At 50.3% G+C, this 22,200-nt stretch overlaps 1 protein-coding gene across 4 annotated transcripts; it reads right to left on the reverse strand.

Annotated features, from left to right (window-relative positions):
* Window positions 1-1,213: 1,213 nt before the first annotated feature.
* ANKRD54 (ankyrin repeat domain 54) lies at window positions 1,214-21,820 on the reverse strand. Of its 4 annotated transcripts, none has more exons than XM_054469475.2 (8): window positions 21,503-21,820; window positions 13,811-13,858; window positions 9,534-9,632; window positions 4,010-4,081; window positions 3,486-3,533; window positions 3,285-3,409; window positions 2,964-3,071; window positions 1,214-2,351 (listed from the first exon to the last, which is right to left on the reverse strand). In XM_054469475.2, exons 1-8 carry the CDS (start codon window positions 21,633-21,635, stop codon window positions 2,277-2,279), a joined length of 708 nt encoding a protein of 235 aa, XP_054325450.1. In that variant the 5' UTR covers window positions 21,636-21,820; the 3' UTR covers window positions 1,214-2,276. The 4 variants fall into 4 exon arrangements, with proteins under 4 accessions (XP_054325450.1, XP_054325447.1, XP_054325448.1 ...); XM_054469472.1 differs by lacking the exon at window positions 21,503-21,820 and adding an exon at window positions 17,486-18,014; XM_054469473.2 differs by lacking the exons at window positions 9,534-9,632; window positions 21,503-21,820 and adding an exon at window positions 17,486-17,963.
* Between the last annotated feature and the right edge of the window lie 380 nt (window positions 21,821-22,200).

Below are 22,200 nucleotides of genomic sequence, written 5' to 3' on the forward strand. Positions count from 1 at the left end.
TTCACAGTCCCAGCATGCCCCAGCTCTCAGCTCTGCAAATACCAAGCAGCCTGCCTAGGGGACAGTGGGCTCAGGAGTGCCCTCACCTATTTGTTCCCACAGCTCTGTAGCAAGGGTTCTAACCTTTTTTGAGTGTGGAGCCTGCTGAGAATGAGAATGAGAGCTGTGGACCCTTTTCCCAGAAACGCATGTGTGTACTCTCCACACAAAACCTTGCACCGTTTCGGGGGCTCACACCTCCCTAAGGGCTCGCTAATTGAACCCCTTGGGCCTGAGGTTGAGAAACCTTGCCTCAATTCTTCCCCAGGTGATCAGCCCGGGGTGAGAGAGAAGAGGCCTGGCAAGCAGGACCCATGAGAAAGCCCCCTTCCTGGAGTTTGAGGCCCGCTCCCTCCTGCCCCTGCCTCTCCTCTGTCCTGGACTCCTCTCTGCTCTGCCCCACTCCCGGGGCCATGGCCATGGGGGGCTGTGTTTGGATACAATGACAACCCTGGGCCCAGAAAGCGGGCAGGCTCACCTGGAGGGGATCAGAGTAACATGGCAGGAAGCGAGTGAAAAGCCGCCCCAGAACCGCACCTCTGCCCCCCACATGTGACTGGGGTGCTGTCCTCCCTCACTTCCCTCAGGCAGTGGCCTGAGTTCCATGGGCGTGCCCCACAGCTCCCTCTGCCGCCTCTCTTCAGGCTTGGGGCCACCACACTTTCCCTTCCCCAGCCCTGCCAACCTGGTGGGACACTGGGCTTCCCTCTCACAGGGTCCTGGGGACAGGCCTACCCTCCATCTCAAACCCACAGACAGACCCTTTTTTCCTCCAAGGCCTGGTTCTATGAGTTCAATGCAGATCTGAGCCATACCAAGCTGGGTTTGGGGAACACACTCTCCTCCTCTGAAAGGTAGCCAGGGATTCCAACTTGGTGAAGGGGAGAGTAGGGCAGAGCCAGACGGGACACGGACTGATCACCTGGAGAAAGTTGCTGTCAGCAGCCTTGGCGCAGGGGCGGGCCTGGCAGTGCCATCCCCTGGGTTTCCCCTGAGCAGGCCTCCGCCAGGAGCACACGCTTCCTTATGCCTGTCCGTGGCCCACAGCAAAGGACTGGCGCTCCTGCGGCGGGGAGGGGGGCTGCTGACAGGACTGAACCTCAAGGTGAGTTTTTGGGGCTTCACTACAATACTAGTTTCTGGTTACTGCTGCAATAAATTACCACACACTTAGTGACTTAAAACAATACAAATTTATTCCCTTAAGAGTTCTAAAATCAGCCAGAATTCTAAAATTAGCCTCACTGAGCAGTCCAGGTGGGAGCAGGGCCAGGGCCTTCCAGGGCTCTGTGGGAGGATGCATTTCCTGGCTCTGAGGTGGACTCTGTGGCTTGAGCTGCCCTCCTCAACTCCGGTTTCCTGCTCCATCACTACACCTCCCACCCGCTCTCCCGTCAGCTGCTCTGCTCTTATATGGACCCGGGTGAGGACATCAAGCCCTCCTGAACAAGCTGGGATAATCTTCCCGGCCAAAGATCCTTAACTTCATTACATCTGCAAAGCCCCTTTGGCCACACAAGGTAATTTTGACAGGTTCCTGGGATTAGGACATGGGCATCTTGGGGGGCCACTACTGGCCTACCACAACTGGACAGCAAAACTATTACACCCTCCAGTATAATAGTTTGGTGTTTCAATGACTGGGAGGAAAAGGGTTGGAATTTTTTGCTTTGGGGTCCCTCTTAACCGTGTATTTTTAAGGTCTCGGACTCACCAACCCTCCCCTTCCAACCAGAGAAACTCACTGCAGTATGTCCTTGAAAGTCTGGTGACGTGTTTAAGTGCTGGTGAGAGGCACAGGACCAACTAAGGGCCCCATGCAGTCCCCCTGGCCGCAGGGTGCCCGCCTAAGCCCACACCTGCTGACTGCAACAAGCCCGTGGCCAGGATGGAACACAGAGAAGGGTCTGAGGCCTGGAGCGCGCCATGAAGGCCATGGGGCGAGTGAGGACTGCTGAGATAGCGCAGGTCTGCGGAGCTGAAGTGCAGCTGCAGAGGCTGGTCTGGTGCTGCGGGAACTGGAGGAAGCTGGGAGCTGTGGTCCCTGTCCACAGAGATGCTGGAGACTGTGGCTGGGAGTGGCTCTGAGGCCGTGGAGAGAGAGCATCCTGCAGGTGAGGGCAAGGTCCTCACCAGACAAGTGCAGCTCCAAGTCCCAGATGTTGGGCTTTTTCTTGGTATTGAGACAGCAGTGGGGCAGGGTGGGGCAGTGGCAGGAAGGCAGGGAGCCTCTCTTGCTACCTCTTCTCCATGCTCTGCATCTGCAGACTGAGGGAGGTGAAGCTGGCCAGGAGGTCAGTCACTTCATCCACCTGCAGGACGGAACAGAGGCTCTGTTATGGGACATGGGGTGTGCCAGGGCTCCTGGGTCTCTTCCACAATCCCACAGGCACAGAACACAGGCACAGTCTCTCCTCCCAGGGCATGTGGTGGCTTCTGACTATGCAGCAGCTGATCAAAGATCAATCTTTGACACCAGGTGACTTAGGGCTGTCCTAGAGGGCAGGGCCATGAACACACACTAGCCACTGGCAACTTCAAAGGAAGTGAACGGAGGCTTTGAAGCCTGCAACCCTACAATCACAGGCTCTTTCCCCCACTTTTTTGTTTGAGACAGGGCCTTGCTCTGGTTTTTTTTGTTGTTGTTTCTATAATTTTTGCCTTTTTCAACATGTTCTGAGAGGACCTTGCTTTGTCACTCAGGCTGGAGTTCAGTGGCAATCACAGCTCACTGCAGCCTCGAACTCCTAGCCTCAAGTGATCCTCCCACTTCAGCCTCCCACAGCGTTGGGATTACAGGTGTGAGCCCCTGCGGCTGGCCCCAGCCCACAGCCTCTTTCTGATACGAGTGTCTGGTGGCATCGGAGCAGAGTGGACTGGCCCTGAGGCTCCTGCCAGGCCCTGGGTCTGGGCCTGCAGCTCACCTGCTCTTTGGTACTGGTCATCTGCAGGCGGGTGCAGAGGTCGTCCAGGCGTTCTCGCTGCTCATGTTGCCCTAGGCGCTCCAGATACTCCCTCAGCATATGGATGATCTGGAACAAGAGGGTGAGTTGAGCTGCCTGGGTTCCTAGGGAGGCAGACAGGCTGATGCTGCTTCCAAAAAGCACAGTGGAGCAGGTGCCAACTGGGGTCAGTGTGAAACCACCCAGGAGTCCTGGGGCCAGAGGCAGATGTGTCTGTGGTTAGGGTAGCATCTGTCCAGTGCTGCCTTGGTGCCGTGGGCTCCACACAGGAGGGGTACTCACCTGCTTCACCTCCAGACGCACAGCCTCCAGGCACTGGGCATGGCCCTCCTGCAGGATGTTCAGCTTTGACTTGGCCAGGTGCAGGGGTGTGCGACCAGCTCGGTCCAGGGCGTCCACACGGGCCCCTGCAGGTACCAGCTGAGGTGAGTATTCTGGGGGTGACGGGGAGAGAGAGGACAGAGAGGGGAAGAAACCACATACCTCCTCGTAGCAGTGTGGTGATGACAGGAACGTGGTTGGTGCAGGCCGCTGAGGAAGAACAGAGACTTAAGAATCTGGGACCACCAGAGCCTGGCTCTGTGTGGCCACTGGAGGGAGCAGGGCTATGTCTCCCAGACGCCTGTGCCAAGTTATGCCTACTGAGAAGGTATCGCCAAGGCAACAGCTGGGTAGGACGGGGCAGTCAAGTTCAACTCCCTCCCTGTACAGCAGAGGAAACTGAGGCCTGGAGATAGGATCTGCCTCACTGTGAGTCACAGTGCTGAGTGCTGCTGGGCTAGCCTAGGTTGCTAAATCGGCTCTGCCAAGGGCATAGCCAACTGCTGAATGATTGGAAGATCCACGGGACACAGGCTGCTGGGCAGTGCAGCCCTGGGAGTGCAGGCCTAGGATCTTCCCTGACCCTCACAGATTCTGCCGGGAGCATGCCGGGGCCCCACGCTCTTCATCTAAAGAGGCTTTCTTTGCTGCAAATGAGTTATCTTAGTGACTTCTGACATGCTTACCCAGGTGCAGTGGCGTGTTCCCCAGCCCATCTCGCTGGTTAGGATCAGCACCATGGTCCAGGAGCAGCTGCACTGCAAACAGGCAAACCCAAGAGGAGTTGTCGGAGGCTTCCATTGCCTGCATCCTGAACCCCTAACCTAGCTAGAGAGGCTGGCTCAGAGTGGGGGACACGGAATGCAAGCATGGATGGCTATGTTACTTCATTCATTCACTCACTCACTCAGTCACTCACTTACCAGAGTTCATGGGCAAGGCCCTGAGGGCCAGGAACTGAGGATTTGGGGAAGGCCTCTTGGCCTATGCAGGTGTAGGAATGAGATTTGAAGGGTTAAGTAAAGTTCTTCCAATAGCAGCTGCTCCTGGTGAAGGCTGTCCAGGGCATTTTCTGCTTCTCCCACAACCAAGCACCATGGTGGGAATTAAGTCAATAAATGATGCTGAGCTCCATGGATAACCTCTCCCTCCTGGCAGTCTTGGGGTCACCTCAGGGGTGTGCTGTATTATCACCAGGGTCTGCCAATACCCAGAGGGATGCATAGGCAGGTAGCCTGGATCCCAGACATCATACAGGGAGGTCGGGCTGAGCCTCACACCATGTACAAAAACTAATTCAAGAGCGACCATAGACATAAGTGTGAAAGCTAAAACAGTCAGGCTTCCAGAAGAACATGAACATCTTGGGCAGGCAAAGATTTCTTAAATAGGTCACAAAAATACTAACCATAAGAAAGAAAAGGCCAGGCATGGGAGCTCAGGCCTGTAATCCCAGCACTTTGGGATGCCGAGGCAGGTGGATCATTTGAGCTCAGGATTTCAAGACCAGCCTGGGCAACATGGAGAAACCCTTTCTCTATATTAAAAACACAAAAATTAGCTGGGCATAGTGGTGGCAGACCTGTAGTCCCAGCTACTTGGGAGGCTGAGGTGGTAGGGTGGCTTGAGCCCAGGAGGCGGAGGTTGCAGTCAGCCGAGATGGTGCCAGTGCACTCCAGCCTAGGCAACAGAGTCAGACCCTGTCTCAAAAAAAAAAAAAAAAAAAAAAAAAGAGAAAAAAAAGAAATATTGATAAATTGGATTCATTAAAATTAACAACATGGCCAGGCACGGTGGCTAATGCCTGTAATCCCAGCACTTCGGGAGGCCAAGGCAGCCAGATCATCTGAGGTCAGGAGTTCGAGACCAGGCTGTCCAACATGTTGAAACTGTCTCTACTAAAAACACAAAAATTAGCCGGGCGTGGTGGCACACCCCTGTAGTCTCAGCTACTTGGGAGGCTGAGGCAGGAGAATTGCTGGAACCTGGGAGGTGGAGGTTCCAGGGAGCTGAGATCATGCCACTGAATTCCAGCCTGGGTGACAAAGCGAGACTCCGTCTCCAAAAAATAAAAAATAAGATAGGCCAGGGCACAGGAGCTCACGCCTGTAATCCCAGCACTTTGGGAGGCCAAGGTGGTTGTATCATCGGAGGTCAGGAGTTCGAGACCAGCCTGACCAACATGGCGAAATCCCATCTCTACTAAAAATAAAAAATTAGCTGGGTGTGGTGGCGTGCACCTGTAATCCCAGCTACTCAGGAGGCTGAGGTGGGAGAATGGCTTGAACCTGGGGAGCAGAGCTTGCAGTGAGCCGAGATCGCACCACTGCACTCCAGCCTGGGCAACAGAGTGAGACTCCGTCTCAAATAAATAAATAAAAAAAAATAAAATTAGGAACTTGCGTTCATCAAAGTATACCACTCAGAAAATGAAATACCAAGCTCAGAAAATCAAGTCATTTATATTTGATAAATGATTTCTAACCAGAATATACAAAGAATTCTTACAAATCAATAAGAAAAAGGCCAGGCACAGTGGCTCATGCTTGTAATCCCAATACTTTGGGAGGCCAAGGTGACAGGATCGCCTGAGCCCAAGAGTTAGAGAACAGCTGGGTAACATAGCAGGACCACGTCTCTACAAGATGTTTTAAAATTAGCTGGGCGTGGTGGTGTGCACCTGTCATCCCAGCTACTTGGGAGGCTGAGGCAGGAGGATTGTTTGAGCCTAGGAGATTGAGGCTGCAGTGAGCAGTGATCAGGCCACTGCACTTAAGCCTGGATGACAGAGTGAGACTTTGTCTCAAAAAAAGAAAGATAGAAAACTAGTTTTTTTGTTTGTTTGTTTTTGAGACAGAGTCTCGCTTTCTCTCCCAGTCTGGAGTGCAGTCACGCGATCTCGGCTCACTGTAAGCTCCGCCTCCCGGCTTCACGCCATTCTCCTGCCTCAGCGAGTAGCTGGAACTACAGGCGCCCGCCACCACACCCGGCTAATTTTTTGTATATTTAGTAGAAATGGGGTTTCACCGTGTTAGCCAGGTTGGTCTCGATCTCCTGACCTCATGATCCACCCGCCTTGGCCTCCCAAAGTGCTGGGATTACAGGCGTGAGCCACTGCACCCAGCCAAAACTTGTTTTTAAAAAAATGGACAAAAGAGGCCAGGTGTGGTGGCTCATGCCTGTAATCCCAGCGCTATGGGAGGCCGAGGCGGGCGGATCACCTGAGGTCAGGAGTTCGAGACCAGCCTGACCAACATGGAGAAACCCCATCTCCACTAAAAATACAAAATTAGCCAGGCATGGTGGCGCATGCCTGTAATCCCAGCTGCTTCGGAGGGTGAGGCAGGAGAATCACTTTAACCTGGGAGGCGAGGTTGTGGTTAGCCGAGATCACACCATTGCACTCCAGCCTGGGCAACAAAGAGTGAAACTCTGTCTCAAAAAAAAAAAAAAAAAAAGCACAAAAGATTTGAACATATAGTTCATAAAAGAGGATATACAAATGGTCAATAATTGGACACAGGGAGGGGAACATCACATACCGGGGCCTGTCGGGGGGTGGGGGCCAAGAGGAGGGAGAGCATTAGGACAAATACCTAATGCATGAGGGGCTTAAAACCTAGATGACGGGTTGATGGGTACAGAAAACCATCACAGCACAGGTATACCTATGTAACAAACCTACACGTTCTGCACATGCATCCCAGAACTTAAAGTTAAAAAAATATATATATATATGGCCCGGGCATGGTGGCTCACACCTGTAATCCCAGCACTTTGGAGGCCGAGACAGGCAGATCTCCTGAGGTCAGGAGTTTGTGACCAGCCTGGCCAACATGGTGAAACCCTGTCTCTACTAAAAATACAAAAATTAACCAGGTGTGATGATGCATGCCTGTAGTCCCAGCTACCCGGGAGGCTGAGGCAGGAGAATTACTCAAACCTGGGAGGTGGAGGTTGCAATGAGCCGAGATCACGCCATTGCACTCCAGCCTAGGCGACAGGCAAGACTCCGTCTCAAAAAAAAAAAAAAAGGCCAATAAACACACGAAGAGGTGCTCAACGTTACTGGCCATCAGAGAATTGCAAATTAAACCACTATGAGACACCAAAAGGGCTAAGATTAAAGAGAGACAACAGCAAGCACTGGCAAGGACGTGGGGAAAGGTGGAACTCTCTTACACTGCTGGTGGGGAGTGGGAGTGTGTGTCAGTACATCCCTTTTGGGAAAAGATTTAGTAGTATCTACTAAAGCTAAATACATGTGTACCCTAGTGACCCAACAATGCCATTCCTAGGTTTATGGAGGATAGATGAGTGTTTACAGCCACAAATCACATATACAAGAATGTTCACAACAGTTCATTCATAAAGCTAAAACCTGGAAACAACACAAATGTCCATCAATAGTAGAATGGATAAATGGGGTATATCACAATGAAATACAAACCAGCATAAGAAAGTACAAACTACAGTCCACCCTTCCTAACTGTGAGTTCTGTGTCCACAGATTCAATGAACCCTGGACTCAGAACCCGAGGATATGGAGGGCCAACTTCAAGGGACCTGAGCATCCATGGAGTTTGGTATCTGAGTGGGGTCCTGGAACCAATCCCGAGAACACTGAGGGAAGACTGTACTGATATAGGCAGTATTCATGGGTGAATCTCATGGAGATAATTTTGAGTAAAAGTATGCAAGGCCGGCACAGTGGCTCACGCCTGTAATCCCAGCACTTTGGGAGGCCAAGGCAGGTGGATCACAAGGTCAGGAGTTCAAGACCAGCCTGGCCAACATGGTGAAACCCCGTCTCTACTAAAAAATACAAAAAAATTAACTGGTGTGGCCGGGTGCAGTCGCTCACACCTGTAATCCCAGCACTTTGGGAGGCCGAGGCGGGTGGATCACGAGGTCAGGAGATCGAGACCATACTGGCTAATATAGTGAAACCCCGTCTCTACTAAAAACATATAAAAAATTAGCCAGGCGTGGTGGCGGGTGCCTGTAGTCCCAGCTACTCGGGAGGCTGAGGCAGGAGAATGGCGTGAACCTGGGAGGCAGAGCTTGCAGGGAGCCGAGATGGCACCATTGCACTCCAGCCTGGGCGACAGAGGGAGACTCCGTCTCAAAAAAAAAAAAAAAACAAAAAAACGTGTGGTGGTGGGCACCTATAATCCCAGCTACTCAGGAGGCTGAGGCAGGAGAATCACTTGAACCCAGGAGGCGGAGGTTGCAGTGAGCCGAGATCGAGTCACTGAGTCACTGCACTCCAGCCTGGGTAACAGAGCGAGACTCCGCCTCAACAAAAAAAATAAAAAACAAAAAAAAAGTATGCATAGACGAGTGCTTCCACACGCTTCCATTTACGTGAAATTCGAAAACAGGCAAAACTAGTCTATGATGAACAAGGTCAAGATGGGACTAAGGACTGGGAGGGCATGAGGGAGGCTGCTGGGGTGCTGAAATATTCTCTATCTTCATCTGGTGGCAGTTACACCAATGAATACACATATACAGTTCACTGTTTGGTTAGTATACCACAATTTAAAAAAAAAAGACTCTGGCGGGGCATGGTGGCTCACGCCTGTAATCCCAGCACTTTGGGAGGCCAAGGCGGGTGGATCATAAGGTCAGGAGTTCAAGATCCTAGCCAATATGGTGAAACCCCGTCTCTACTAAAAATACAAAAAAAAAAATTAGCTGGGCATGGTGGCGCACGCCTGTAATCCCAGCTACTCGAGAGGCTGAGGCAGGAGAATTGCCTGAACCCAGAAGGCAGAGGTTGCAGTGAGCCAAGATTACGCCATTGCACTCCAGCCTAGGCGACAGAGCAAGACTCCATCTCAAAAAAAAAAAAGACTCCTAAAAAAAGAGAAAAGCTGTCCTGCTGCTGTGGTTGGCACTGAGTAAATGTTACCTGAAAGTCTTGAAGGCCTGGGCCCTGCACTCTCCAGTGGTCTCTTAGTTGGAGACATCCCTTCATCCTCAGTCAATCATATTATCTCCCCCAGGTTTACCCTGCCCCAGTCTAGCATTGCCAGTTCCACAGGCTAACGGAGGGAGAAGGGCAGGGCACTGCAGCGCCAAGCCTTCCTTATATCCAGAATAACTGGGCATCCCAAGGCTGTGCAGACAGCAGCGCCTCCCCCAAGGCCTGTGCAGAGACACTACTTGCCTAGCCCTACTCTCTCCTCCCTCCCCAGGACTCACCAATCTGGTCATTGCCATTGCAGGACGCAAAATGTAGAGCTGTGCGGCCCTTGTCATCAGCTGCACAGGGATCCGCGCCATCTTCCAGCAGCTGCTGCACTGACACCACCAAGACAGAGGGAGGAAGGGGGAGAAAGCGGCGATGTTAGCTAAGCTGCAGACCCGAGCGATGGAGAGGGAGGCTCAGGGGTGCCTCTAGACAACACATCGACAATGCACAGGAAAGCAGCCCTTCCTAGATGCTGGTCCCATGGGAACAAGCGACTTGTTCTTCTGAGGGCACAACTGAGGGCCATGGATTCTGGGTGCTCAAACTACACGCCTAGTGATAGAACATCGTAGGAGGTTCTAGGCCCTCAGGGTCAGAAATTTTAGGGTCACAGGAATCCCTAGCATAGACAGTGGTCCCCCTCCCTTGACCTCAGCTTGGATACACATCCATTCTGGCTGGAAACAGCTGCCCAAGCTATTGGCCTATGCTTTGCTCCCAGCAGGCAGCAATCCCCCGAGGATGCTGAGGGAAGACTGTACTGATACAGGTAGTATTCGTGGATGAATCTTATGGAGATAACTTTGAGTAAAATTATCCACAGGCTGGGCGCGATGGCTTACACCTGTAATCCCAGCACTCTGGGAAGCCGAGGCAGGTGGATCACCTGAGGTCAGTAGTTCAAGACCAGCCTGGCCAACATGGTGAAACCCTGTCCCTACTGAAAAAAATCCAAAAATTAGCCGGAAAATGATGGCAAGCACCTGTAATCCCAGCTACTTGGGTAGCTGAGGCAAGAGAATCACTTGAACCTAGGAGGCGGAGGTTACAGTGAGCCGAGAATGCGCCACTGCACTCTAGCCTAGGTGACAGAGTAAGACTCTGTCTCAAAAAAAAAAAAAAAAAAACCAAATAAACAGAAATCCTGTAGCTGTAGAAGTCAATGGATGAAATAAAACATATAATAGCTTCAACAGCAGACTTGAACAAGCAGAAAAATGAACCTCTGAGCTGAAAGATAGGTCATTTGAAATTATATAGAGGAAAAAAGGATGAGAAAGGAGTACATTGCCAACAGCATGGGGCAGTGGAATGACTGACTTGGGAGTACAAAGGCCTGGATTTGGGTCCCAGTTCACCAGCAAATGGGAATATCTGCCCTGCTAATTTCCAGAGCTGCTGTGATGAAAATAATGGATATGAAATTCCTTCTTTGAAAAGTAGGGAGACACTATAAATGTGAGGCATTATGTACTAATGTACATGTCCAGCTAAAATGGAGAAAATTGCTGCCAAATGCCATTTTAGAGCAGACATTTTACTCTCTTTACCCCAGCAAACCTCTCAAGGACTTGAGTCTTTCAGATGAAGTCCCGACAGCTTCCTCTCCAGGAATCCAGCTGTCTCCTCAAGCTGAGTCAGCCCCCCTAATTCCATAGCCACTTAGTGCCCTGTTCATCCTGTTCCTCTAGTATTAACATCTTGTGCTATTTTAGGGTAATCGTTATCATACACTGAGCACCAGCCAGGCATTAGGTACCTGAATGCTAAACCCCTCAATGACCCAGCAAGGTGTCAAGTCCATTTTACAGACCAGGATACCTAGGGCCAAAGAAATTACAAAGGACGTAAGCTACATTAACCCAGATAACAGGAAGCAAAGCTGGAATATAAACCCATGTTTTTCTGGCTCCAAAATTTACACCTCTTCAACTAAACATATAACTTTACTTTTTTGTGGTTTTTTTTTTTGAAATAGTATCACATTACATCCTTCTTCTCCAACTATACTGTACTTTTTTGTTTTGAGGTGGAGTCTCACTTTGTTGCCCAGGCTGGAGTGAAGCGACACGATTTCGACTCACTGCAACCTCCACCTCCCAGGTTCAAGTGATTCTCCTGCCTTAGCCTCCCAAGTAGCTGTGAATACATGCACATGACACCATGCCCAGCTGATTTTTGTGTTTTTAGTAAAGATGGGGCTTCACCACGTTGGCCAGGCTGGTCTGGACCTCCTGACCTCAAGAGATCCGCCTGCCTCAGCCTCCGAAAATGCTGGGATTACAGGCATGAGTCACTGTGCCCAGCCTATACTGTACATTTCTTGTTTTGTTTATCTTTATAACCTTGGTGTCAAACATAGCATCATACAAGTAATATCTGTTTCGCTAATGATGCAGACTGGCTGAATAAATGAATAAAAATGGCAAGAAAAAGTTGATGAGAGTCTGGGCACGGTGGCTCATGCCCGTAATCCCAGCACTTTGAGAGGCTGAGACAGGTGGGTCACCTGAGGTCAGGAGTTCGAGACCAGCCTGGGCAACATGGTGAAACCCCATTTCTACTAGTAAAGTACAAACATTAGCCAGGTGTGGTGGGTGAGTGCTTGTAATCCCAGCTACTGGGGAGACTGAGGCAGGAGAATCGCTTGAGCCAGGGAGGCACAGGCTGCAGTGAGCCAAGATCGTACCACTGCACTCTATGCTGGATGACAGAACCAGACCCCGTCTCAAAACAAAACAAAAAACTGTGGGGCTGGGCACGGTGGTTCACGCTTGTAATCCCAGAACTTTGGGAGGCCGAGGCGGGCAGATCACCTGAGGTTGGGAGTTCAAGACCAGCCTGACCAACATGGAGAAACCCCTTCTCTACCAAAAATACAAAATTAGCCGGGTGTGGTGGTGTATGCCTGTAATCCCAGCTACTTGGGAGGCTGAGGCAGGAGAATCGCTTGAACCTGGGAGACAGAGGTTGCAGTGAGCCGAGATCACCCCATTGTACTCCAGCCTGGGCAATAAGAGCGAAACTCTGTCTCAAAACAAAAACAAAACAACAACAACAACAAAAAAATGGGTAATCCCAGCACTTTGGGAGGCTGAGGTGGGAGAACCACTTGAGCCAGGAGTTCAAGACCAGCCTGGGCAACATACTGAGACCTCATCTCTACCAAAAAAAAGGTTACAAAGACTATAAAAAATATTTATTTGTTTTTTGAGACGAAGTCTTGCTCTGTTGCCCAGGCTGGAGGGCAGTGGTGCGATCTTGGCTCACTGCAACCTCTGCCTCCCGGATTCAAGCAATTCTTGTGTCTCAGCCTCCCAAGTAGCTGGGATTAGAGGCACCTGCCACCACGCCCAGCTAATTTTTATATTTTTAGTAGAGACAGGGTTTCACCATATTGGTCAGGCTGGTCTCGAACTCCTGACCTTAGGTGATCCGCCCACTTCAGCCTCCCAAAGTGCTGGGATTACAGGTGTCAGCCACCACACCCGGCCCGAAAAAATGTTTATGATACACAAAAAATTATGCAGGCTACAACATGTGTATATAGCAGTTTGCAAGCCAGCCCATAAAGAAAATTCCAGTGTATAGGAAAGAAGCCTTGAAGGATATTCATCAAAATATTAACAGATTAGTTCCTTTGTGGACATGGATGTTTTTCTTATATATTTCTCTAATTTCCACAAGATTTTTTAAAAATTTTTTTCTTATTTTATTTATTTATTTATTTTGAGATAGAATTTTGCTCTGTCGCCCAGGCTAGAGTGCAGTGGTGTGATCTCCGCTCACTGCAAGCTCCGTCTCCCAGGTTCACACCATTTTCCTGCCTCAGCCTCCCGAGTAGCTGGGACTACAGGCGCCCACCACCACGCCCAGCTAATTTTTTGTATTTTTAGTAGAGACGGGGTTTCACAGTGTTAGCCAGGATGGTCTTGATCTCCTAACCTCGTGATCCGCCTGGCTCGGCCTCCCAAAGTGCTGGGATTACGGGCGTGAGCCACCGTGCCTGGCTAACATTTACTTTTTGTAGAGATGAGGTCTCCCTATGTTGTCCAGGCTGGTCTCGAACTCCTGAGCTCAAGTGATCCTCCTGCCTTAGCCTCCCAAAGTGCTGGGATTACAGGCATGAGCCACCTCACCTGGCTGTGGCATCTAAGTTGAGTATTCACTCCCATTAACCAGAAGTTCCAAAGTTAGTGCCTACTCTTTGCAGAAGATTGTGCTGGCTGCCAGGGATACAAAAGTATACATGTCTCCACCATCATGGAGTCCACAGGGTGGTAAATTCTATAACATCAGGAAGTTCAAAGTGACAGGGGAGCATGGGGAGAGTGAGTGTCTAAGCCAGACTTACCTTCAGCAAGATGGCTGCACAGTCAGACAATACAGTGAGCCTGCTCCAAGGGGGTGAGCTTGCAGACTGCCTTCCCACATATTGATTACCTGGCCTTTTCCTTCCCCAACCAGCCCATGGGACCCTGTAGCTGGACCCACTATGCACACTCACCTGTTTCCACATCATTGGCATTGGCCGAGTCCCTCAGTCTCTTCAGAGCTGTAAAGAGAGTAACAGATGCCAGTTTAAAAAAACAGCCATGCCAGTTTAAAAAAACAGCGCGGTGGCTCACGCCTATAATCCCAGCACTCTGGGAGGCCAAGGCGGGCAGATCACAAGGTCAGGAGATCCAGACCATCCTGGCTAACATGGTGAAACCCCGTCTCTACTAAAAATACGAAAAAATTAGCCAGGCGTGGTGGCAGGCGCCTGTAGTCCCAGCTACTCGGGAGGCTGAGGCGGGAGAATGGTGTGAACCTGGGAGGCGGAGCTTGCAGTGAGCAGAGATCGCGCCACTGCACTCCAGCCTGGGTGACAGAGCGAGACTCCATCTCAAAAAAAAACAAAAAAAAACCACAGCCATTGGCTGGGCATGATGGCTCACGTCTGTAATCCCAGCACTTTGGGAGGCCAAGCAGGCGGATCACTTGAGGCCAGGAGTTCAAAACCAGCCTGGACAACATGGTGAAACCCCGTCTCTACTAAAAATACAAAAAAATTAGCCAGGTGTGGTGGTGCATGCCTGTAATCCCAGCTACTCTGGAGGCTGAGGTAGGAGAATCACTTGAACCCAGGACATGAAGGTTTCAGTAAGCCAAAATCGCGCCACTGCACTCCAGCCTGGGTGACAGAGTGAGATGCTGTCTCAGAAAAAAACAAAAACAAAAACCAACAACAAAAAAAACAGCCATCTAACTGGGTGTGGTGGCGTGCACCTGTAATACCAGCTACTTAGGAGGCCGAGGTAGGAGAATGGGTTGAAGCTGGAAGGCGGAGGCTACAGTGAGCTGAGATCACGCCACTGCATTCCAGCCTGGGCGACAAAGCGAGACTGTCTCAGGAAAAAAAAAAAAAAAAAGCCACGATGGCCGGGCGCAGTGGCTCATGCCTATAATCCCAGTACTTTGGGAGGCCAAGGCAGGTGGATCACTTGAGGCCAGGAGTTCAAGACCAGCCCGGCCAACATGCTGAAACCCCATCTCTACTAAAAATACAAAACTAGCCATATGTGGTGACCCATGCCTGTAATCCCAGAACGCTGGAAAGCTGAGGTGGGCAGATTGCCTGTGCTCTGGAGTTAGAAACCACCCTGGGCAACATGGTGAAACCTTGTCTATAGTAAAATACAAAAAATTAGTTGGGCATGGGGGTGCATGCCTACAATCCCAGCTACTTGGGAGGCTCAGGCAGGAGAATCACTTAAGCCCAGGAGGCAGAGGTTGCAGTGAGCCAAGACTGTGCCACTGTACTCCAGCTCGGGCAACAGAGTGAGACTCTGTCACAAAAAAGAAAAAAAACATAGGCCGGGCACAGTGGCTCACGCCTGTAATCTCAACACTTTGAGAGGCCAAGGTGGGTGGATCAGGAGGTCAGGAGTTTGAGACCAGCCTGGCCAGTAAGGTGAAATCCCTTCTGTACTAAAAATACAAAAATTAGCCAGGCATGGTGGTGCATGCCTGTTATCCCAACTACTCGGGAGGCTAAGGCAGGAGAATCACTTGAACCTGAGAGCCAGAGGTTGCAGTGAGCCAAGATTGCGCCACTGCACTCCAGCCTGGGCGATAGAGTGAGACTCCATCTCAAAATAAATAAATAAATAAATAAAATAAAAACACAAAAATTAGCCAAGTGTGGTGATGCATGCCTGTAATCCCTGCTACTTGGGAGGCTGAGACACGAGAATCACTTGAGCCCAAAATCACACCATGGCACTCCAGCCTGGGTGGCAGAGCAACACTCCATCTCAAAAAAAAAAAAAAAAAAGAAAGAAAAAATATTTCTCAATCTTAGGTTAAGTTCTAACTTAAATCAATCTAACATGGTAAAACCCCATATCTACTAAAAATACAAAAACTAGCTGGGTGTGGTGGTGCCGGCCTGTAGTCCCAGCTACTTGGGAGGCTGAGGCAGTGAGCCGAGATTGCACCACTTGCACTGCAGCCTGGGTGGTAAAGCGAGACTCTGTCTCAAAAAAAGAAAAGAAAGACAGTGCCCTGGAAACAAGGAGAAACTTGAAATGAGGCGGAGCTAGTACAAAGGCCACATGCTTCTGCAAATCCTCCAAGACTTTTGGAGCCAGATTTCCTCTCTATCACTTGTAGTCACAGGGTGACCTTGAGCAAGCTAGTTAACCCAGCTGGGCCTCAGGTCTATCATCTGCAAAACAAGGCTGAGTTGTTCTGCCAGCCCCGAGTTATTGCAAATGATTTACACAGAAGCTCTTTGTGAGCTGGTTACACAGATAATCTTATATTCTCCTTCAAAGCAGGTCGTTCCCAAATGATTTGCCTAAATTTGGTATTTCCTAAGCAGAAAGATTTTCCCCCTCCAAATGGCTAATGGAAAGCAATGTCTTTGTCATCGGAGACATGGTCAAAAATTGCAATTCAGATACATGACAATTTCTTGCTTTCATACAGCACTTTATGGTCAATACAACCCTTCCAAATACTTATTTAATCTTCGCGACATCACTAAAATATGGCTAGAGTCATAGCCAGTCCTGGAAGAAACCCCAAAAATCCCCATTCTTAATCTCTCAATGCCTGGGTTTCCATGTCACCATATATTATAGAAGGCAATATGGTAGATATACCAGAGAAGTTTGAGTCGGGCTGACCCGGATTCTAATACCAGCAACAGCCACTTGCTATGCGACCTGGAATAAGACAATTTCTCTGAGCCTCAGTTTCCTCTTCAGTAAAGTGGGAAGAATTTCTATATCTCAAAGAGTTCTTGTGAGGACAAATGATCATGTATCAGCAGTGTTTGGGGCACAACAAAGGCAGCATAACAGCTAAACATCCATTACCTTACTTAACTCATCCCATTTTACAGATGAGAAAACTAAGGCTGAGGCCGGGCCAGTGGCTCATGCCTGTTATGCCAGTACTTTGGGAGGCCGAGGCGGGTGGATCACCTGAGATCCGAAGTTTGAGACCAGCCTGGCCAACATGGCGAAACCCCATCTCTACTAAAAATACAAAAATTAGCCGGGCTTGGTAGTGGGCGCCTGTAACCCCAGCTACTCCGGAGGCTCAGGCAGGAGAATTGCTTGAACCCGGGGGGGGGAGGTTGCAGTGAACCAAGATCGCGCCACTGCCCTTCAGCCTGGGCAACCGAGCGAGACTCCGTCTCCAAAAAGATAATAATAATAAATTAATTAAATAAAAATAAAAAATTTTAAAAAGAAAACTAAGGTTGAAAAGGTCTATCATTTGCCCTAAGGTCTAACTGTGGTAAAGGAGTCCAAGTTCGTGCATTTAAACAAGCTGGTACGACTTGGCTGCAGGCTCTGGCCTTCCCTCTCCATGATAATGTGTTCCCCAGTACCTCATTTTATTATTCACCAATAAGCGTTCCGAGTCATGGGAAGTTTCCATTCAGAAATTACCCAGTGAGAGAAGACTGAGGTGACTGGCTCAGAGCAGGAAGACTTTCTAAAAAAACCATCATCACCATCGTTACTGAAAGGAGACTCAAGGGTCAGTGTGGTCCTCAGCGCAGACGTCGGGGGACCGCGGCTGAGGGTCGGGGGCGACCAAAGCGCGGCCAGCGGTCCTCCGAGGCCCCGCCCCTCGCCCGGGCTGCCCCGCCCCGGGCCCCCGCGCCGCTCGCGCCGCTCACCGTGCACCTCCTTGCCCGTGGGCCCGAGCCGCCGGTGGGGCCTGGCGGCGCGCCTCAGCCGGCCGGCGGGTATCTTGCAGCGCAGCTCGTCGCGCGGCTCCGCATCCTGCTGCCACAGGACGTGCAGGTAGCGCAGCGGCGACTGGGCCCCGCCGGACGCCCGGCCCGAAAGGCCCGCGCCGCCGCCCAGCGCAGACCCGAAGTCGGCGAAGGAGAAGAGGCCCTCAGCGCCAGTCAGCGGCTCCGGCGCCACCGCGCACTCGCCCTCCGAGCTCGAGTGGCCCGAGCGCGGCTCATCGTCCGCGTCCCCGGCGGCGGCTGCCATGGCAACGGCTCCGCGCGGGCCTGGCCGCCTGAGCCTCGTTCCCAACCGACCAACGGACCTACTTCCCTCCGCCCTGAGTCGCGCTGTCAGCGAGCTGGCGGGCGGGCCGGGCCTGCAACCACGGCAACCGAGCGGGGGCGGGCTCAGGCCGAGCCGGAGTGGCGAACCAATGACGACCCTTCCAGCTTAAACCCGTCCCAAAACCAATCGGAAAGGGAGGGCACAGTACAAGCGGGATAATTGGACAGGGTTTCCGGCAACGTGACTGACAGACACAATAACCAATCACAAACTTGAAGTGACCTTGGCTTTCGCTGTACGTCGCTACCGGAGCCAATACAACAGCATTTCAGACACTTTTTTTTTTTTTTTTTTTTTTTTTTTTTTTGCGACGGAGTCTCGCTCTGCCGCCAGGCTCGCGATCTCGGCTCACTGCAACCTCCGCCTCCCGGGTTCAAGCAATTCTCCTGCCTGAGCCTCCGGAGTAGCTGGGACTACAGGCGCGCGACACCACGCCCAGCTAATTTTTGTATTTTTAGTAGAGACAGGGTTTCACCATGTTGGCCAGGATGGTCTCGATCTCTTGATCTCGAGATCTGCCCGCCTCGGCCTCCCAAAGTGCTGGGATTACAGGCGTGAGCCACCGCGCCCGGCCTTTTTTTTTTCTTTTTCCTCTCCATTTCCTGGTCTAATGAGAAAACAAGCAGATACCTTAGCAAATCACATTAAGATGATTTGCAGGCACTCACAAAGGAAAATGAAGAAGCCACGCTATCCATGTAGATAGATATAGATGTTGTAAATCAATGAACGTAAAAAAAAAAAAAATGAACTTCCCACAAATGCATAATGTACATGGAAAAGCGAAAATGTGTTGAAATTTGGAGATATCACTACAAACTGTGAGTAATAGTGTCTAAATGCAATTGATTTCCTTTAGTCAGTTCTCTAGGTAACCCCGACGTAGATCACTGATCTACAAAGATTTGTAATACAAAGTGATTACATTAGAGCAATAGTTTAGTTCGACAGCCAGTCACTGAGCCAGGTAACTGCCAGGTCCTGGACACAGGATCAGACTTGGTACCCCTGAGATGCTCACAATCCGATGGGAGAACACCAGGAAACAAATGTGTTCCTCAAGCAACATTTCATGGGTGCACCTTTTCGTAAAACTTCTCGCAATCCTGTACCCCACAAACACTTCTATAAAGTAGACAAGAAGGACCATCCCTATTTTATAGATGAGGAGTTGAAAAGCAGAGGGAAGAGACTCATTCACAGTTGCCCAGCTCTCACTGGACCAGGTCTTGTGTCCTGGCAAAAGTTCTTCCCATATATAAACCCTCCCACTCAACCCAGTTAAAATGTAATCTTTCGGCACGGTGGGTCACGCCTGTAATCCCAGCACTTTGGGAGGCCAAGACGGGCAGATCACAAGATCAGGAGTTCAAGACAAGCCTGGCCAACATGATGAAACCTCGTTTCTACTGAAAATACAAAAATTAGCTGGGTGTGGTGGCACACGCCTGTAATCCCAACTATTCAGGAGACTGAGGCAGGAGAGTCACTTTAACCTGGGAGGCAGAGGTTGCAGTGAGCTGAGATCACACCATGGCACTCCAGCCTGGGTGACAGAGCGAGACTCCATCTCAAAAAAAAAAAAAAAGGCCGGGCGCGGTGGCTCACGCCTGTAATCCCTGAACTTAGGGAGGCCGAGGCGGGCGGATCACGAGGTCAGGAGATCGAGACCATCCTGGCTAACATGCTGAAATCCCATCTCTACTAAAAATACAAAAAAATTAGCCTGGCGTGGTGGTGGGCGCCTTTAGTCCCAGCTACTCGAAAGGCTGAGGCAGGAGAATGGCGTGAACCCGGGAGGCAGAGCTTGCAGTGGGCCGAGATCGCACCACTGCACTCCAGTCTGGGCGACAGAGAAAGACTCCATCTCAAAAAAAAAAAAAAGTAATCTTTCTCTTACAATTGGAAAAGCACTTCCAGAATTTTCAGTGTTTGCAGGTCGCCATTGTGAGGTTTATCTTTGTACTATATGGAGAAAAATGCTAGGTTTATTTGTACTCTCCTCGTCTGCCCCATAATGGATACAGTGCTGAGAGGATCTCTCACTGTCACTCAGGCTGGAGTGCAGTGGTGCGATCACAGCTCACTGCACTCAAGCTTTCCTCCCACCTCAGCCTCATGAGTAGCTGGGACCACAGACGTGTACCACCATGCCTGGCTAATTATTTTTTTGATTTTTTGTAGACATGGTCTCACTTTGTTGTTCAGGCTGGTCTTGAACTCCTCACCTCAAGGGATCCTCCTGCCTCCACATCCCAAAATGCTGAGATTACAGGTGTGAGCCACAGTGCCTGGGCCCCAATTTTTTTTAAGATGGGGTCTCACTATATTGCCCAGGCTGATCTTGAACTCCTGAACTCAAGTGATCCTCCCACCTTGGCCTCCCAAAGTGCTGGCATGAGCCACCACATCTAGCCCAGTGAAAATCTTCTGACTTCACAACTCCTTCTCAAATGTCATGAACATTTTGAGAACTGTTTTCAAATTGGAGCAACCTATATCAAATTCCTGTCATATATGGACTATAAGATTTCAGGTAATTTATTTTCTTTTTTCTTTTTTTTTGAGGCAGTTTTGCTCTTATTGCCCAGGCTGGAGTGCAGTGGTGCGATCTTGGCTCACCACAACCTCCGCCTCCTAGGTTCAAGTGATTCTCCTGCCTCAGCCTCCCAAGTAGCTGGGACTACAGGCATATGCCACCATGCCTGGCTAATTTTGTATTTTTAGTAGAGACGGGGTTTCACTATGTTGGCCAGGCTGGTCTCAAACTTCTGACCTCAGGTGATCCATCTGCCTTGGCCTCCCAAAGTGCTGGGATTACAGGTGTGAGCCACTGCGCCAGGCCTTGGAGAAGGGTTATTATCATTTAAACTAGAAACTAAATGTCTCCCAAAGTTAGCTTGGTTTGAGCCAGGAATGATTAAGGGCAGTCTGAAGATTAAATGGAAGATGAGGGTTGGTTAGATCAGATCTCTTTCATTGTCATTATTTTCTGTTACAATTTTTGCAAAGGTGGTTTCAGCAATAAAAATATTTCACAAATTTTACAAAAGCAAAGGATCATGAGGACATTGTTGGGGACCCTCCCTGAACCAAGGAAGAGACTGGGACTCTTCCTTGGTTCAGGGAGGGTCCTGAACCAAATCGAGGGTCTGTAAAGCTTAAGCTCCATTATTTCCAAATTTGTGTCACCTCTGGTGACAGTGCAAGGAAGAAACACAACACAAGAACGCAGCATAGGGAGTTGGAGCTAGGCATTGCAATTCTCAATAGGATGTTGAGTGGATGGCATCAGAGCAGACACCTGAAGGTGCCATGCAGATACCGATGGGGAAGGGAATGGGAGTGGGGGTACCACTGCATTCGATTCTAGACTTGGATAACAGTGAGTGCAAAATCCCAGAGGTGGAGCGTGCCTCAGTGGGAAAAGCGAGGAGGGCGGCGTGACAAAGGGACCCAGAGAGTCCTGGTCACACAGCAAATCAGTGGTGGAGTAGGGACTGGAACTCAGATTTCCACTAAGTGTTGTGTATGGGCAGATGGCTAAACTAAGGCCCCTCCTTGACTCATACACCGGTTTTTATTGGTTTGTTTTATAACCCCATCTCTACCTTGAGGGTTTCCCCTGGCCTCGAACCCCGTGTACTCAAGAGCTGCCCGTGTCCCAGGCTTTGCGACACAGCTGACCTCATCTTTGCCTGCTCCAACTTTAATGTCCAAAGTTGGGTGGCTCCTCTTCTCCATGCCCTCTTACTGCATGGGACTAAATCTCAATTTTTTTTTTTTTTTTTTAGACGGAGTCTTGCTCTGTCACCCAGGCTGGAGTGCAGTGGCGCGATCTCGGCTCACTACAGCCTCTGCCTCTCGGGTTCCACCGATTCTCCTGCTTCAGCCTTCTGGGTAGCTGGGATTACAGGCGGACGCTACCAATCCCGGCTAATTTTTGTATTGTTAGTAGAGACGGGGTTTCGCCATTTTGGCCAGGGTGGTCTCGAACTCCTGACCTCAGGTGATCCACCCGCCTCGGCCTCCCAGAGTGTAGGGATTACAGGCGTGAGCCATCGCGCCCGGCCAAATCTCAACTTTTATCCCCAGTAAGTTTAGTCTTGTTAAGTCCGAACGTTTGAATAATTTACTCGCTGCAGGCAAACCGCCTACAACTAAATCCATCAGGCCCCCGTATCCGAATCTCCTTTCACGCGAGAAGCGGCCATCTTTTGTGTAGCATTGTTTCTGGTTCCTCTAACTTTGCCCCTCCTTTACGCCAAATACGTGTCCTTATATCTGAATTTACACCACTATTATACAT

The sequence above is a fragment of the Pongo pygmaeus genome, chromosome 23 (genome assembly GCF_028885625.2).
Source record: "Pongo pygmaeus isolate AG05252 chromosome 23, NHGRI_mPonPyg2-v2.0_pri, whole genome shotgun sequence".
In the NCBI taxonomy this organism is placed as follows: Eukaryota; Metazoa; Chordata; class Mammalia; order Primates; family Hominidae; genus Pongo; species Pongo pygmaeus.

Coding starts and splice junctions, on each gene's coding strand:
- ANKRD54 (XM_054469472.1), bottom strand. CDS start 17,810: ATGGCAGCCGCCGCCGGGGACGCGGACGATGAGCCGCGCTCGGGCCAC. Junction 13,859..17,485: donor CACGGGCAAGGAGGTGCACG/GTGAGCGGCGCG, acceptor CTCTCTTTACAG/CTCTGAAGAGACTGAGGGAC. Junction 9,633..13,810: donor TGCCAATGATGTGGAAACAG/GTGAGTGTGCAT, acceptor TGGTGGTGTCAG/TGCAGCAGCTGCTGGAAGAT.